Below are 18,413 nucleotides of genomic sequence, written 5' to 3' on the forward strand. Positions count from 1 at the left end.
TTTTTTTACAATGCTTCTATAATAGAAAATTACTAGTATTACATACTGTGAAAAAACTGGATGATTAAAAAGTTAAAATTTAGAATTGACTAATTATTTTTGATAATTTTTTAAGAATTATTTAATTGTTATATGATATGATATGATATTGTGGCCCTTAATCAAAACATCCATCGCATTAGTGTTAAACCAAGGATAATAATATATCAAGGATCTTATGAGAAATATGTAAATTTATATATTTTTTATCTGTCAGATATGAATAATAAGAAAAAATAGTTTGTGACATAAATCGATTGGGAAATGAAAAATAAATAAAAAATTATGTAATTAAGTGTTAAGGATTTCATGATTTCTTGTCAATATTAGGTACTAATCCAAAAATTTTACAGATAAACATCGAAAATATATGTATGATTATAAATCTCCGAGTCGGAATATATGAACCTGCCACTTTTACATGGTCTACTTTTTTCTAAGTGTAACGAGTCCAGTTTCAGCGGCCGCACCAGCGATTTGCATAAATTTAAGGGGACAGGACATGGTCCGCAGCTACGCAGTTTTTGACTGCTAACGAATTGCAGTTGCCAGGAGACATGACGAGGATGGGAATGAGCTGGAGACTGATGATGATGATGATGATGGTGATGGTGATGGTGTCGGCGATGAGGATGGAGTTGAGGATGACAACGTTGCCGCTGCTGATGTTTCTGCTGATGCTGATGATGATGAGACCAAAGTCACGCGGGCATTGGCAACGTTTAACATTTAGCAGCCATGTTACATGAAGCGCAATCAAACGGCTAACGACTAAATGGCAATGCCCCCCTGGGGGCGTGGCAAAGCAGCAGAGCAGCAGCGAACGGGTAGCGGAATATTAAGTGCAATGTCATGTACAACGTCTGGCAGAACTACCAGGCAAATACCGATGCATCCAGTTCGAAAGAGACGGCGAAACGTCATAAAATTCCGTCTTAAATGGGTATTTGAAATTGACTATCCCTAAACCGATGAGGCCACATTGGTATTTCAATTCTGGCGACAGGCTCTGCTTAAAAGTACTGTAAAACATAAGGAGTTTGTGTTATTTGTGCGCCTCATTATTTTTTATAATTTATAGATGAAAAAAGGAAGTAATATAAAAGGGGAAGTAAATATAATAAACTTTCCAAATATGACTTCTTAAAACTTTGGATTTAATGTGATTACGTTTTATTATCAGATTTTCAGCAATCCTTGATTAATAAAAAAGTGAAGTACGTATAATAAACATTTTGAAGACGACTTCTAAGTTATTATAAATCGTCAGATTTGATGTAATTTCGCTTTTTGTATCCCATATTTTATAAAAACATTTGTAGCCAATCAAAAGGGAATGAAAATCGTATTAGAAATAAGCGATATCACATAAAATCCAACGTCTGGTTATTATTAATTTTAAATTTATTTTAAGGGAGTCCACATTTGGCTAATTCATTTTGTGAATATTTCTGTTCTTACTTGAATAAATAAAATGGGTATGTCATATTTGTGTTTTTATTTATAAACATATACGTATCTTTGTCATTTATTCATTAATGAATAGCAGCTGAAACTCTTTTTTTTTAATCCGCTTAAAAATGAAGAAGATATTCCCCTAAAAACAAGCGCAGAAGTAATCGGACTTCCAGCTTTTGTCCCCAGTTTGTAAAGCTCACCTAAAAATATAACGAGCCCCTCCGTCCAACCCGTACAGTAATCCCTGCGAAAACAACCCAATCCGCAATCCCCTGTACTTACGGAACGAATTCGTGCCGGAGCTGGAGGATCCCCTGCTGGGACACTGGCGGTGCTTCCATGGCATGATGCTCGTGACGCTCGAGTGGAGCTGGTGGTGTTTCTGTGGCGTGGCCGAACCCGATCCGCCCACCACCCCACCGCCCACCACCGCTGCACCACCCACATGGGCGTGATAATGATGCGGATGCGGATGCGAGTGGGTGTGCGGATGTGGATGCGTATGGGGGTGGTGGAGCGATGTCTGCGACTCGCGTTCTTTGAGGCCATGTCCGATATCGCTGTCAAAGGAGGTTAGCGTAAATGTGGATGAGGCAGCCATTGGACCACCTGGCACAGCACTGCCCGGCATTTTCTGGTATGGCACACGGCAACCACCGGTACCAATACCGCCACCGGGCCCATCGATGTTCACCAAATTGCCAAAGCTGCGACTATTAATTGGCAGCGTCCAGTCCATGCTGCTGGTGTGAAAGATTGCCGGTTGCTGGGGGGTTGCCTGGCCCACCTTCTGGTGTTGCTCTGGGGTTTGGTGTTGCTGTGAGTTCGAATGTTGCTGCTGCTGCAACTGCAACTCCTGCTGCTGCTGCTGCTGCTGCTGCTTCGGTTGCGGGAAACTCAACAGCGACTGGGAGAAGCAGCGACATCGCTGCTGTTGAAAGTGCGCCATTTGCTGTTGGTGGTGCTGCTTCTGCAGGTAGCGACTGTAGTGGGCCAAATGTCGGGCATAATCGCTGCTCGGCCCAATGGTATTGTATTTCGAGGATGCATTACCATTGCCGCCTGGCAGAAAGCACAGGCTGGGGTCCGATTTCTTCGAGTGCGGCGAGAATATCTCGTCCTCCTCGTGGGCGGCAAATGGGGGCGGGGGCGGGTTGGTATTAGTGGGCGTGGCATTGTTTGGCAGCTTGTGCCTATGATTGTGGGCATGGCCGGGCGGTTGGCAAAGGTCCGGCTTCACCTGATTGTTGTTGTTGTTGTTGTGTGTTATGTTGTTGCTCGAGTGGTTGCTGATGCTGCTGCTGTGATTGCTGGTTGTGGTGCACTTGAGCAATGTGGCAGTGCACTCGTCCAGTGCCGACTTGGTGCAATCCTGCAGTAGATCACTGCTGCACAGCTGCGACAAATGATTGTTGTTGCTGCTGTGCTGCTGCTGCTGTTGCTGCTGCTGCTGCAGATGTTGCAACAATCTCAGGCTGCGCATGCTGCCGTTGCGTTTCATCGACGGCGGCGGCGGCACAGGCGGTATGACATCCACATCCGACAAGCTGGGCGTGTCACTCTGCAAGGAATGAGAAAGAGGCAAAAGGAAGTGAGTATCAAGCTGTTGACAAAGGGGAAATCGCATTAAATCAATATGGACATGAGCAGCTTCCGGCGGATGTAACCCCACAACGTGCCTTCGAAAAGGATTGAACTGGGAATAGGTTTACTGTGGACCCATCAAAACCAGTGGATGCTCTTCCGAGTGACCTATATAAATATTATAAACTACTTTCCTAATAAAAAGATTTTATTTGTTAAATTTACATTGGGTAGTCTTAATCCCTTGCGTTGTAAAAGTCAAAAATAAAATTTCAATTTTACACTGATGACAGAGCTCTTATCCTTTATATTGCCAACTATGCTCAAGCCCTAAAGTTTTTCTGGGAAGAGCATATAAAAGCTGCCTCTCAATACCGTAAAAACTTTCCGAAAAATATGCCACGCACTCCTTTTGACGTTACTTGGCGAAAATTCCCCAGAAGGAGCCAGAGATTTACAAAAATGGGGGCGAAGATGTGGGGAAGACTGAAGACGTTCCTTTGACCCCCTGGCTACATAAAATTTAATTATGCCATAGACACCGGTTCAGACTGAAAGACTTTCACACACCCACTCAGACACACACACAGAGAGAGGGCCATAAAAAGCGTGCGAAAAAGGGCAAGTAAAAAGGTTTATCCACCGAAAACTCCCAAAGTTTCCCTGAGTCGAGGCCATGCCAAGTGCCCTAATTGAATTTGCTACGGTCAGCATCACCATCATCATCAGCATTGCCATCCTCATAATCATCGACAGGAGATGCTTAGGGACTCGAAATTGAATTTCAGTTACGGGAAATACATTTGCATTGATTTGCTTCCCCATCTTTTTTGCCTTCTTTTTATTTTTTTTTGGTAGAATTATTTTTATTCGTCTGGGCGAAACGAAACGCATTGCCATTAATAAAAATTTCCTTTGAATTTTGATTGCTTTATGCCCACTCCCAGGGAAATTCCTTTCACCTTGGCCCTCGGCTCGTTATTGTTGTCTGTGTTGTCTTTTTGTTGATTATTTTTTATTTACTTTGTCTTGTCCTTTTCAATGGCGGTGTCGTGTCCTGTCGCATCCTGTCCGCTGCTTAAGTGGAAATTGAAATTTTCATATTTTCATTTGGTAATTTATTTATTCTTTAGCCCCTCTGCCCGGCGACAGCTCAAATAATTTATGCAAATATTTAGCGGTGGCGTGTGCTGCATATTTTAAGACTGGCCAATTTGTGAACGGTATTCTTCTTTGGTTTTTTACCATCTTTTTATATTTTTGGCTTGGGAATTTTCTGGTGTGAGATTAATTGGTTTAAGTCAGTTGAGTCAGAAGAAATATTATTTTAGAGGTTTTTATAAATGAGTATTTAAATCCCAGTATTTCTGGGATTTTACATAAAATGAAAGGAATAACAGTAGGACCAACATTCTTTACATGCAAGCGTTAAAGTTACCTTAATCGCTTTGCAAAAACATTCCTACTCTGTCTTTAATAATTGGCAGGGCTTATATGTCTCTTGCCAACTTTTTTCCTTATTCATTTACTTTTCGAAAGCCCTCGTACTTTCTCCCTTGAGTTCTTCCCTCGCTACTTGCAGCTGCTGGGATGGCAAATCACTCTCTAATTAAACTCTTTGCTTTCCCTTTTCTTGTTTGCCATTTTAAACCCTAACCGACATACATAATGCGAATAAATTCGCAAAAATGCATGCAACACAGTATATGGTTATTTGGCGTTTATGCCGCAAATTTGACGACGAGTTTATGGGCTTGGAGAGGGCAAGGGGCAAAGGGAAGGGCTTGAGGACTTGTGGTGAACCGCATCTCGTTGCGTTTTTAAGCATTAAATGGCTTGATATATCGCCTTAGTTTTTCCTCGCGACTTTTCTCCCGGATTTTTCCCCAGCCACTTTTTTGCATGGACATTTTTCCAGGATCCCCTTTTGCGCTTCTCGTCTTCGTGCTCTTTTGAATTATGCTTTGCGTCTTTGTCTCGTTTTAAATTTCATAATGCACATTTTATAATAATTTTTCGTCTACTTTGCTGCAATTTTGTGCAATTTTTTACTATAATTTATGTAGCTATGTGTGTGTGTGTGTGTGTGTGTGCACCCTCCTCTCAACTTTCTTGCTACAGTTACAACAATTTTGCGATGGAAAAGCGGGGAAAATGGGATGGGGATTGTGTGTCGGGCGTAATGTTGAGTTATGGCAGTTTTGTAGTTTGCGAAAAACTTTTTTACGAACGTCTCTCTGTCTCACTTTTTCCCTGTGTTCGGGTATTTAGCTAAATGTTCGTAAAATTGAGTGTTGGTTATATTTTACTGGAACTTTGGCTGCCCCTGTGTGCCGGGATCGCCCCTCCTCGAAAATACAATCGCCTTTAATCGATTTGGCAAAAGCAATAAGCAAAAAACTTTTATAAATACTCAAGTTTGTTTTAGTTTTTCCCGAAGTCCGAGAACTCTCCCTGCCAATTTGTAATTATCCATCAGAGCTTTTAACTTTACGACTTTATCAAGGGCCATTTCGGCTTTTATTCTGGCCTTAAAAGCCAGCTGGCCAAAAAAGAAAAACTTACCAATTATTAGGGCGGTAAACGTGGCATGTTTGGTAATAAAAACTGTTTGTGAAAAGTGGGTTCTTAGTGCCTAAAATATATTTTGCTTTTGCCCAGACCTTATGATTTGTTTGTTTTTGGCGCTGAATATTAAAGTGCAATGGGGCGTATACTTAATATAGCCTCGATATGTGCAAATGATGGTTTTTAATATATTATTTTCAAAATATTTTATTTGGTCTTAGTCTTAGTGCCTAAAATATATTTTGCTTTTGCTCAGACCTTATGATTTGTTTGTTTTTGGCGCTGAATATTAAAGTGCAATGGGGCGTATACTTAATATAGCCTCGATATGTGCAAATTATGGAAGTTTTTAATATTTTATTTTCAAAATATTTTATTTGGTCTTATTCTTAGTGCCTAAAATATATTTTTCTTTTGCTCAGACCTTATGATTTGTTTGTTTTTGGCGCTGAATATTAAAGTGCAATGGGGCGTATACTTAATATAGCCAGGACATGTGCAAATGATAAAAAATTTTAATATTTTATTTGGTATTGCAGAATTGCTTTAATTTTTTGTACAGGCTTTGAGTACACACCGAATGTCCAATAAATGATTTTTCAGATGAAATTAATTTTTTGCCTGAACCTTGGAGTACCACATAAATTTTGGTCCAATTCACTCTGCCAGTCAGTAATATATCAATCCATTCATCAATCGTGCCACCCGATCCTTCAACTAGAAGTTGATAAATTTAAAGCCCTAGGGCGACTAGCAACTAAATGTAACGCATAGCGTAAATAAAAACCCAAAAACGATGCTACTAAATTATGTTTGCCGTTTGAACAGCGGAACGGAGACACAGAGTTGAAGGGTGAATAAGGGACAAAAATGCAGGAGACTGGGAAAATGGGAAAGCTCTTCCGGCAGTTAGAAGAGCACCCACGCATGCCACCAAATTGCAGCCACAATTTGCTGCAACAAACTCAACTGAAAACTGAAAACCGAAAGTGGAGCAGGCCCATGGAAAGGCATACATCAAATGTGTCAAAGAGATTTGTTATGCATGACAGGGGCCTGTGCCAGAAAACTGGCAAAAAATGGCAGGACCAACTTTGTGTGTTTATAAATGGGAAGAACTTTGGGATACCGCGCTATCTGAACTTAAATAATTAAACAAAACAGTTTCTGAAAATGTTAAAATTTGTTGGGCATTCCCTAGTCGGTTTTATTAATTTATTTTTTTAAGTTAAAGCAAAATTTTCTTTTTTAATAGGAAACGATCAATCATTTGTCAACTGTCAAAGATCTGCATAATTTTTGCGACTTACAAATTACTCACATTATTTTTTATTGTCAGCAACTCATTAAGTTTGTTATTAAGCTTTAAGAAATAATTACTACCTGATTGGTTTAAATTGTAGGTATATAATGCATGCTATCATATAATAGATCTGGTTTCCTTGCATTCAACAGCCAAAAGGTTGATGGAATTATAAAGAATTTAATTGGTATGAAACAATCTTCATATAAATATAAATTCATATACATTTAGTTCAAGACAGTTTCCACTTTCATAAATTAAATTCATAAATTGTTAAACGTCTTGTTTAATGTATTTCTTGTATATAAAAGTAAACTCTCCAAAAAGAGGGTATGCAACAGGAAAGCTAAATTCCAGAGGAATGTCTTCCACTTTTGCATAGGTCATACACCCATGTGTAATTTAAGGGAAAAAACGGGTGACAAGTGTTAATTGGAAGCTTCCAAGAAGGAAAAATGTCAGAGTGCATTTGCAGAGCGTTGCTTTATTTAACCGAAGCATATCCAAACTTCTTCAAGATACTCTGCTGAGTGTGCGAGTCAGGATGGTGTTTAAAGTATTCAAGTGTCTGCCTGCAATGAGTAAATCTATATGGGTTAGAAGCAACGTCGTTTCCCTTTTGGAATTGGGAGGTAAATTTAAACAAAAGTCGACTATATCAAATTGGTTTTCTTGATGAGGTTGAGGAACTCCTCCTTGCTAACCTCTCCGTCGCCATTTATATCGGCCTCATCGATCATCTCCTGCAATTCCTCGTCGGTAAGTTGTTCACCCAGCTCCTTGGCCACGCGTTTTAAGTTGGCAAAGGAGATGCTCCCAGTGCGATCGTCATCGAAAAAGGAGAAGGCCTTCATCATGTCCTGATTGGAGTCCTTTTCGGCCATTTTCTGACGCATCAGATATAGGAAATCGTTAAAGGCAATCCTTCCCGTCTTGTCCTTATCGATTTCATCCATCATGCGCTTGATCTCCTCCTTTTTTGGCTCGAATCCCAAGGCGCGAATGGCCACGCGAAGCTCCTTGGTTTCGATAAAGCCCGTGCATTGGGTGTCGAACAGATCGAAGGCCTTCTTAATGTCCACCTTTTGGCTTAGCGAAAGGTCAAAGGTCGGCAACCTCGCCTTTTTCGATTTCTTGGCCTTGCTGGAGATCGAAGCCGTCGATTGCATCACACTGGCCGAGGATGCCATGCTGCCAAGTCGTTTGCTCGCCATGATGATTATATCGAAATATCGTTTTAAATTGGAAATCGGCGGGAATATCGATAGACTGCGATCAACGCTCTGTGAGTGTGAACTTATACTGTTTATAAATCGGGCGGGTTGTTTAAACTACTCGACAGTAAAAACCTCTACCTACTTGATTAAGATAGTAGTTCGATTACCCTTATTAAATAAATTCAAGCCATACTCTTAACTCAAAATAAATATTTAATATTTATTTATCCTAACGCAACTATAATGCAAATTATGTTCACAAATCTGACAAGCGACATTGCTATAATATGAATTTGTTGACTTTTGAAGTAATTTTTGAAATCCACTTTGCAACCTGCTAAATATTTTATCGATTTGAAGTACTTCCAAGCAACATTTGCCACAACTGTCAAAATTCATATGTGCCGTAATCTACCCAACCCGTCACCAGTCCCCTTGGAATTAGGAATCAGCTTGGAGGCTGAACCCGAACCCCAGTAGTCCGTGGGTGTGGCAGGTGTCAGTCAGTTGGTTCTTAGACTACAACATCTACCTTCTACGTGCCACGCTCTGTTTGCTTATCGCTTTTGCCTGTTGCAGGGGCAACCCAAAATTCGGATGGAATATCAGGTGGAGGTACGTGCCGCTGGCTGCTCATGATTACAATTACAATTACACAAAGTGGGGCGGGATTTCACTCACCTGGGGGTCTCCAGCCGGTCCTGGCGCACCACCTGCTCCGCCCATTCCCAATCCCAGTCCGATTCCCAATCCGGTTTCCATGCCAGTCAGCGATAATTTACGATTACGCTCGCGCTCCAGTCTCATGAGTATCTGTGCGTTCTGCTCGCAGGAGTAGGTGTGCGTCTTACGCTTTCGTTCCAGACTGTACTCGAAAAGCGGCCTTGCCGCATTCGGTTGCAAATCCAGCTGGGCCTCGTCGCCGGCATCGCAGCTGCACAGGGACTGATTGGAGCGCCCCTTGCTCCGCTTCAGGGATCCGCGATTCGACGAGGAGGGCGTGAGCCGCTGCTCACTCACAAAATTCGAGAAGGTCACCACATTGCCGGCAGAACCTATCAGGTAGATATAAAATATTATTGTTATTACACTGATTTGCACTCAAAATATCTCAGACCAAAGTTAAGTCAAAGAAATATTGTATTACTTTGAGTAAATATTTATAGCATCATATAATATAAAGTTATTATTTAAATACCAAATCTTTCAACTCTTAAATTGTTTCTTAAATGATTTCTGTGCAATGGTTCCTTTAAAGCTACAACATATATTTAAGTTCATTAACATTTTTAATAAACATATTATTCTTTAAAAATAAAAAGAACACAACGTTTGCTTTACAGACAGCAATTGCACAAATAAAGCAAAATTTGAAAAACCATTTTATTAAAAAGTGCTGTTACGTTTCATTATTTTGTAATCACAAATGGCTTAAAAAGTATCCTTTTACCTTCCTTCCAAAATTTACTAGTTTCTCTGATATAGCTTATTATGTGCCGATCAATCAGTGTTCTGATCAGCATGTCAATCAAAGCGTTAGCTCATTAAGGCCATATTATATTTCAAATAGTTGGCTCATTAAACAACTCAAGCTCTTAACAATATAGTATGACCGAAGCTACCTAAAGCTCTGATTGGCATTGATGAGGCCTTGGTAATTAATTAATTGGTGTGCAACCCACCTGATGTGGCTCCTTTTCGCTTTGACGGCGAGACGTAGAAGATGTCGTGTTCGTCGAACTCGACGCTCCGCTGAGTGGTGATGGCGGCACCACCATTTGGGGCACCACCCAGTGCCGTGGTTGCCGTGGCCGTGCTGCTGCTGGTGGTGCTGGCCGCACTGTTGCCACCGCTGCTCAGGTTGCAGCCGTGATCCGCCAGAGAATGCAGCATGGGGTGCACCTGTCGATCCCTCAAGGAGTGCTGCTTGTGCAGGCCATTAGCTCGTCTTAGCTCCGTCATCGTCCTGGTTTCACTCTACTGCTCTTCGTTTATTCCCGGAGCCGGCTTATTGTCATCGCTCTGCTCATGAAATATTCATGCCACACTCTGCCGCGACTCGGGCATTAGCATATCACTTTGATTCCTCGAACTGGCTTGCTATATTTTTAATTTTAAATTTGGCCTCTTGCTGGCTAAGCCGGCTAACGATTTCCTTGTGTCAATACGGCTGACTCGCAATCCGATTTGCCAGCTAACTGTTTCGATTCTGGCCCGAGCCCCCTGTCGTCTTGGCCCTCTCATTGCCAGCTTTTCCGAATATCTTTCTTTTTTTGCACACTGCTCACATTCTTGTGCCTTTCTCTGGTTCCTTTCTGAAGAGTCAGCTTACTTTGTTTGCCCTGTTAATAGACTTGGCTTATTCGCCGCCGGTTGTTTGTCTATAATAACTGCAAAGAGACAGCCAAAAAGTGAGAGATGAGATTAGGCTTAGGCGATATGTGTGCTGAAAAGTCTATTCTAAATTGATTTCATTGTTTGCCAGAGTATCAGCAGGAGTGTGTGCTTGTAAATATGTACAAATAATTTATAAAGGGAGTTATTTACTTATTTACCAAGGAATTTGCCCAAGCCGGCTGAGCGGAAAACTCTTGAAAACAATTTTTGGGCATCAATCCGGTTGGCTTTTTATAAAAATGTGGCATAAATACAAATTAATTAAATAATAATAATAATACTTTTATAATATTGTTCCTTTCCAATAACAAATTAAATACAAAATTAAATAACAACTTAAATCAAATAAATTAAATATACCCTTACAATTATTAAATCGTTTTTATTTAAAACACGAATATAAAAAGCAATTAATTATATTAAAAATAAAAATTCTTTAATGCCTCTGCAGTCAAATTAACACTGGAATAGCACACCTTTTCCCAATTAGCCAACCTTTGGCATATTGACTCTTCAGGCGTGTGCTGTAAAAGTTTTTTGTTTCTGATCTCTCATTCGATTGAAGTTCTTTTCAGCGCCCTTCAAGTAATTTCAGGCCAAATTGGAACGCCTTATGCTAGGCAACAGCATTTCCCAACCCCAGTTTTTAATATTTTGATGTCAAACTTTTCGCATAATCGATGGCAACTTTTTAATAAGCAAAGCAGGCAGAACGAAAACAAAAGCCAAAACAAATATAATAATCAAGCAAACAGGCGGGAAAGGCGCAGGGAATTTCTTCGAGAGGCAACAAAATAATGGGATGGCATGACAGCTAAGCTCCCCAGAAAGTATGCAACGTAATAATAACGTTAAAAGATAATGAGAACAGGCCAAACAAAACGGCAACAACAAGTGGCTTCGCTGCTGAAGTTTCACCGATTTCGGTGGTGGTATATCTATATATATATCTTATAAATAAATTGGGGTGACCGAAAAGCGAGGCATAAATATGAAGAGAAACAAATAGGCAACTTGAGCTAACTTTCAAGAGTCACAAGGGCCGCCCTTCATGTGCGTATGTGTGTGTTTGTATATATTTGCGATATTTATCGCTTCTTAAGTATTTTTAAGAAGTTTGCCATCGCCAAGTTTTGTCGACAGGCAACAGCCACCACTGAACAACCGAACAACCAAACAAGCAACAACCAAACACCCAACACCAGCAAACATTTTTATCTTGGGCATATTTCGAGAGGCACTTCACTTGTCACAAGTCCCGCCAGGGAGCAAATTGTTGGCGACTTTTGCTTGGGAGCAGGGTTCCCATCCCAAACATTCTTTTCGGCAAAAGTTTTGAAGGCTTTAATCAACTTGTGGCACTTAATGAGCGCCTGTAATGAGTTAATTGTTTCACATTGTTTTGCAGCTTCAGAACGGTTAAATGTTTCAGATAGTTGGGCGTTATGCGGGTCTTATTTGGGTTTCTTTTATAAGTTTTTAAGTTAATTTGAAACTAAGAAAATTTTTTTTTTATGGCTTGTACTTGCTTACAGAAAAATATTTCATAGTGATGGACTTGAATTTCCACATAGCTCAATTTTAGTTTTTCCCCTTCACACATCATACATTTTATAACTTTGTTTATGGCACCTTCAACTTGGCTGGATTAATTAATTTTGGCATTGATTTGGTCGTTCGCTGCTGCGCTATACATATATCTCTAAAAGGGTTTTACAACTGGGTCGTAAAGTGCGAGGTCCTTTGTCCGATAACTAGCATACAAATACGAATAGGGGAGAGTCCCGAAAGGACAACGCCAAACTCAAATGAAAATCTAATTTAGAGCAACACGCAGTGGAGGTGTGAGGGAGAGGGAAGAAAGGAGAGGGAGACAGCAGCACAAGTGATACATGGGTTCATGGCAGGCAGTAAAAGCTTCGGCCTGCCATTTGCGTTTAAAGACCTCAAAAAGGACTTCCGCCTGCACTGGCCTACAAATTAACATGCCCCAATCTGTGACTGTCTCTGTTCTTGGGTGTGTGGGTGCGGGGTGTGAGTGTGTGTAAGTGTGTGGGTGGCATGAATTATGAGTAAAGCAGCTGCAGACTTAATGGAAAATGCTCGAGCCGGGCCAAGAGTTTTTGGCCGAGAGCACGCAAAGCGTAAATTAGAAGAATGCTACAAAAAAAAGAAAAAGGGGAGTTAATTTAGGACTGCCGAATTTGATATACCCTGCAACTATTATTTTACTTCAGAAAAATATATGACCCTAACGATAATTTCTACGAACTATTACAAACTTTTATAAAAGGTACTGTACCAATATTTTATGAAATTAAAGTAATATAACTCCAATATGATTTTAGCTCTAGGTAATCTCTTTTGAAAAATAATATAAAAATAATAAATGATAATAAATACATAAAAACAATGTAAATAATTTTAGAACTTAACTGAGAACCCTCTGAAAGAGTATACCAAAAAAGAAAGCCTAAATTCCCAGAACGCCCACGTAATCACGAATGTGGATGGAAACGAGTGTGATGTAATACGTTTGTTGTAATGCTCGCGTAGCTCATAAATTAGACACGATCTATTAGGGACGGATTTATATGCATGAGGAGTCAGGAGCAGGAACAACAGGCCAGAAATAAGCAGCATATCACTTGATAAACTGGCTAGAAACGAGTGGGTGTCATTTTTAATTTTTGACACGTAGTCTTAACCAGAAATCCCGAACATGTGCTCTTGACATTGCAAATAAAAATGTAAAAAAAAGCGTAAAATATACAAGTATTTTAAAATTCCAATTCGGGGCGAAGAGGATCGTGTAATGAGTTCTCTGGCGGCGGGCCATAAATACCATTTGGAGTGTGTGCATCGTAGGTGGGCCATAAAAATTTGTTTAACACGCACACGTACAACTCGCACACACACACACTCATAAGCTTATGCATACAGGGGCAAATCAAATTTATTTTATTCAACTTTTTTTCCGTTTTCAGCGTTGCTGTCGTTTTTATGACAGCGCAGCAAATTAATGAAATTTACGCAATAAATCATTTTACCAGAGAAAACAGCAAAATGTACTTGGAAAGAGACAGACAGAAGAGTGTTAGAACGAGAGGCAAACACTAGAAAATGTGTTAAACAAACGAAAGTACTGTTCAAAGGCTGTAAAGTTAACCAAATATTGCAACAATATGGCAGCAAAAAAGCATAAACATTGTAACAACAGAATCAAATGTTTTCAGTTCGGTCCTAAAATGGAATTTATTATGTTAGTGCCTGATATTGTGTGGCTTTAATGTAAGAACTCCAATTAAATCAATTTAAGTACATTTCAGCAATTAAAATGTGTGTCAATTATAATTGCATTCTTGTTAATTGTGTATTTAGGCGTTAGTATCTAACAGTAAAATCAATTAAAATTATTGATTGCTTTGAAAAAGATTTATGTTACAATTAACTAAAAAACTGATAATATATTTGACACGAACTGAGGTGTGAAATTATGTCAAATTATGATGCTTTGAAGTAAAACAGTTGTTTGAATTAAACTTTTATTTAAAACAGGGAAAATAAAGCTTCAAAGTTCTTATTTATAGTACAGACACTACATTTTGTTTGTCTATGGTAAATATATAAAATGATTTCTTTTTATTTTCAACGACGATTTCTGGTTGGCCTCTAATCAATTTCAACAAACTCCCAGCCGCTTTTCGCCTCATTACGGAATTTATTTCCACAGCCAGCTGCCTTCGGCTAAGCTGCCACATTTATTTAAACGAAAACTTTCGCAGTTCCAGCTTTGGATGCCCGTTTGTAGCACCCCTCTGGTCCACTTTCTGCACATTTAGCAATCCCATTCGCAACTCATATTTTTAGACTTTGGTCCTAAGTGCGTTGACTGCACTTTTGGCGCTCGCATAAAACTTTTTCGGGCTCACTGACCCCCGAAAACCCCGGGAATTCTCGCCACCCCACAAATAGTCATCTGGCTTTGTGAAGTCCGCCCTCCGAGCTCCGAACTCCCCTCGTTTCTATCTCGTGTAATTCAGCTTGCATCCGTTTCTAAAAAGTTACGCTGCACCCGAAAATTCAAGTGGTTGGACCAAAGGCTTTTAGCTGACTTAACACCAGCAAACGCGCCAATACAAACATTCTCAGATCCACAAAGAGAAAAGATGTATGAGAACCTTAAATCATTTTTAAAAATTCAAATATATTTTTTAGATATCTTATCAACAAAATTTTTATTTCTTTAAATGCTCTTAGTACAAGTAATTATATATTGAGCTGGGCATAAGTGATTTATAGCAATGGGAAAAATAGATAAGCACACAAATGCTACAAAAGGTTTTAGCTTCATTTTCTATTTTTCTTAAGAATTTAAGAAATATTGTACGTTAAAAGTTAAATATTTAGCTAAGTATTTGGTACTACAAATAAAAAATACCTTATAATTCCTAAAATAAATACATTTTCAAATTTTTTTTCAGTGCCCTCAAAAATTCACACACACACTTCGCTAATATATGACTGCACCCCTTCCTGTGCTTTCACTTCCCCTTTTTAGTGGCCTCATAAAGCTTGAGCTTAAGCATGTCGCAAAGAAAGGGTTTCCTGCTTCTCCTAAAAATTTCCAAAAAAGTCGCGCTTGGAAAATGTGCGTATATGTGTGACTTCAGAGGATGCAAAATAAAAAGTCTTGCTTAATGTCGAGCGTGACTTAAAATAAAGAAATAACTTACAGCATAGTTCCAGTCAAACAATGCGCGACATTTTCTCGAAGAATTTAACATGGGTATACGCCCATTTTCCCTTTAGCTATAAATGGGTGGGGCGAAGCAGTCTTGGCCAGAGTTTTGAATTTTTTACCAACTAAAAACGCCAAAACTCGCTGTCCCTCCTTTTGCCCTCTACTTGTGACAGTCAGCACGAAAAGTTTAGCACTTCCCGCTTTGTCTTTGGCATATTTTGTGGCTGGAGCTTAGAGAGGTCTGTGGGTCTTTGTTATTATTTTTATTTATGACCAAATGCATTGTTTGAGTGCACTCTGACTTATTTACGTACCTCGAAATCGGGTTTTTGTCCTTTGTCTTGGCCGACAAGGAGTGCAAAATTAGTTGGGTTTGACTTCGAGGGATTGCGAGTCTGAAATGAAAGAAAGTATTTTTGTTTAATTTTTTTTGGTTCTATTATATTCTATAATTTAAGAAGAAGTAGTAAAAAGTATTCATTTTATTTATTTTAATATTGGTTGTGCCTATACATTTTGAAAAATGATTAGGTAAACCAAGTAAATAAATCATTGTTAGATATGCGTCAAGCATTATTAATAATAAGCTCTAGTTGAATTTATTTCTTTTTTTAGTATTTTCGTTATAGAGTATTTAGTTTATATCAAATTATTAATACCTAAAATTTTCCTTATCAAATTAAAGTTTCGCAATTATTATCTGTTGACACATACAGATCTCCATTTAAATTTGCACTATACACAATATTTTTATTTACCTACTGCTTCCAGTCATAAAACAATAACTAATTTGGTTAGATAGCGGACCAACTCTGTGTGAAACTTAATCTAAAAATTTTTGTTTGTGCTTTGTCAAAAGTTGCTTTTGGCTGTGGCGTTGCATATTTGCATGAAATTAATTTGCATAATTATGTTGGCCATAAAGAAATGCTGGTTAACAATTAAAAAAGCCACAAGCATATACCCAGACATGGGAGAAAACAACCCGAATGCAGTTGCCAAACACACACTGTCATAACTAATATAGAGTTATTTATCCCCGGGGACCGATTTATATTACTTCCCCGTTTGCCATGGAGCCCTCGCTTTTTCTAGAGGAGGTTAGTGCTACAAGGTCTTCGCTGCTCCACATTTTCCGCCCAGCTTCGTAAATTTATCAGTGTCAAAAAATAATAGCGCGCCCGGTTTCGCTTTTAATAATTTCCCCTGCCGAGTGGAGCATTTGGAGCGGAAATTGCCGCTGCTCGAGTTTCGGGCCGGGTCGTTTGGGGCCTTGAAAACAATGGTCAGATGCAGCAGGGCTGCACTCAGCATATACCTCCCTAAATTATTTCAATTCCAAAAGCTCACGGAGAAAATCGCTGGAGGGGAAAACTACAGTCGGCCGATTCCCAATCGCATTTGTTTGTTAGTGTCAGCATTAAAATGTTCATTAAATTAATGTAATTTCAATCTCATCCTCAAGTTTCTTGGACGATTTGAATTGGATTCATTTGTTTGTTTTACATGCAATATTGGCATCTCTTGAAATTTGATATTGAAATTTAATTATTCGATTTTCTGTACGCTCTGATTAATATTATTTGTTAATGTCAAAGGCTAATGGCTTCTCCTGCAATTTAATTGCTCTTGATATTCGGTATAACAAAGCGACATTTGACTTTAACTCGATAACATGCATTAAAGGTATAACGTTAAATGTTAAAGTTCCTTTGATGAAATAATGCAGTCAAATTAATTTCGTTTAATTTGTGAGTCTTTTTTGTTCTTTAGTTAATTCAAATATTAATTTATGGTAATATATTAACCGATTAAGAGTTGAAAATACATATTTCCTAGGTTTATTATACTGAAACCTAATTAAATTGTAATGCAGAGGCGGAATGGAAAGGCATTTATCTCAGCATCTATCATCGAAAGCTAAACTAGTTTTCCTCTACCGGCCATCTATTAAGATTTCATAATGTGGTTCAGCCTTTTGTTCAACTGTCCGCACATTAAGCAGCCAAAACTTTGGACATAAATTCGAGACCCTACTCCCATAAATATTACCCACTTACTTCGATGGAAGGTATAATAAAATATGCAGGATCGAAAAGTTCTTGTTGTTTTGCCAGGCTAAGCTATTGACTAAATACTTTGGCAAATTCATAAACTTAAGCACATCGTAATAACATAAATATTTTAAAAATGCCAAAAACCAGAGGAACAAAAAATGTGGCGGAGCAAAATTGAGTAGAAAAGTTTTTCTCGAAGAGCAGGGGCATGTGAACCATCCTTGAAACTTTATTGACTTGATTTTTTGAACGTCATAAAATCGAGAGGGCTAGCAACTTGGACAGCTTCTTTCTTATTCATGGGTATGGTTCATCAAAGCCTACTTAATGCCCAATATTGGCCAAGGCTTAAACAGTTTTGACCATTTCATGAGCTTAACTTTGTCGGGGCAAAGTTTTCCTTTTCTCACTTTTTTTGGGATATTTATAAGGCTGCCGGTGGGGAATCCGCATTGATATTAAATAGCGGCGGGCAGCAGAAAATTCTGGCATTAATATTCAGCGTTGAACTCGACTTCAATGGCTAGGTGAAACAATTAGAGGGGTAAAGGGGTGCACAGAAAAAAAATGATTTGGCTTTTAATAAATAAAAACCGAATTCAAAATGTTATATTTTAGGACTGACTGATGTATAAATTTATTTATTTATTTATTTGTCGCTTTAATTTCGATTCAAAAATAATACTATTGATAAAATGATTGTGCTGTGTAGCTGGCCTAAATGGTTGATATCCTGTCGGAGGTGTTGTTTGGCTCCATTATCACAAACACACTCAGACCCGTGTAGCATTAGACTTTAATAAGCCAATAAGTTTGCTTTCAGGTATCCCGAACACTGCTCACGACATCCTTATCCTTATCCACGAACCTTAGTGAGTGCATTAATATTTATGCTTATACAACACTCAGGACTTCTTGTTCGTTGGCCGTGCGTGCGTTATAAATAAAATTAAATGTATCAGTTAGGTTGAATTTTTGGTTCTGTATCCAAAAAGGAGTTCGCTGTCGATAATTCTACTTGGTTTTTCGGATAATAAGGTTGTGGG

General features: G+C 38.9%; 2 protein-coding genes across 3 annotated transcripts in view; both read right to left on the minus strand.

Annotated features, from left to right (window-relative positions):
• LOC119546231 overlaps positions 1-18,413 on the minus strand; it is a 131,013-nt gene that overhangs the window by 49,973 nt on the left and 62,627 nt on the right. For both annotated transcript variants that reach the window (XM_037852375.1, XM_037852376.1), the window contains exons 4-7: positions 15,625-15,705; positions 9,852-10,559; positions 8,851-9,224; positions 1,780-3,058 (exon numbers count right to left, since the gene is read on the minus strand). In XM_037852375.1, coding sequence (XP_037708303.1) covers positions 1,780-3,058; positions 8,851-9,224; positions 9,852-10,131 — 1,933 coding nt within the window. In that variant the 5' untranslated portion in view covers positions 10,132-10,559; positions 15,625-15,705. The remainder of the gene's footprint in view (positions 1-1,779; positions 3,059-8,850; positions 9,225-9,851; positions 10,560-15,624; positions 15,706-18,413) is intronic.
• LOC119546234 (caltractin) lies at positions 7,417-8,265 on the minus strand. The gene has a single exon (XM_037852379.1). It carries the CDS (start codon positions 8,164-8,166, stop codon positions 7,606-7,608), a length of 561 nt encoding a protein of 186 aa, XP_037708307.1. The 5' UTR covers positions 8,167-8,265; the 3' UTR covers positions 7,417-7,605.

Source organism: Drosophila subpulchrella, chromosome 2L, assembly GCF_014743375.2.
Source record: "Drosophila subpulchrella strain 33 F10 #4 breed RU33 chromosome 2L, RU_Dsub_v1.1 Primary Assembly, whole genome shotgun sequence".
Taxonomy (NCBI): domain Eukaryota; kingdom Metazoa; phylum Arthropoda; class Insecta; order Diptera; family Drosophilidae; genus Drosophila; species Drosophila subpulchrella.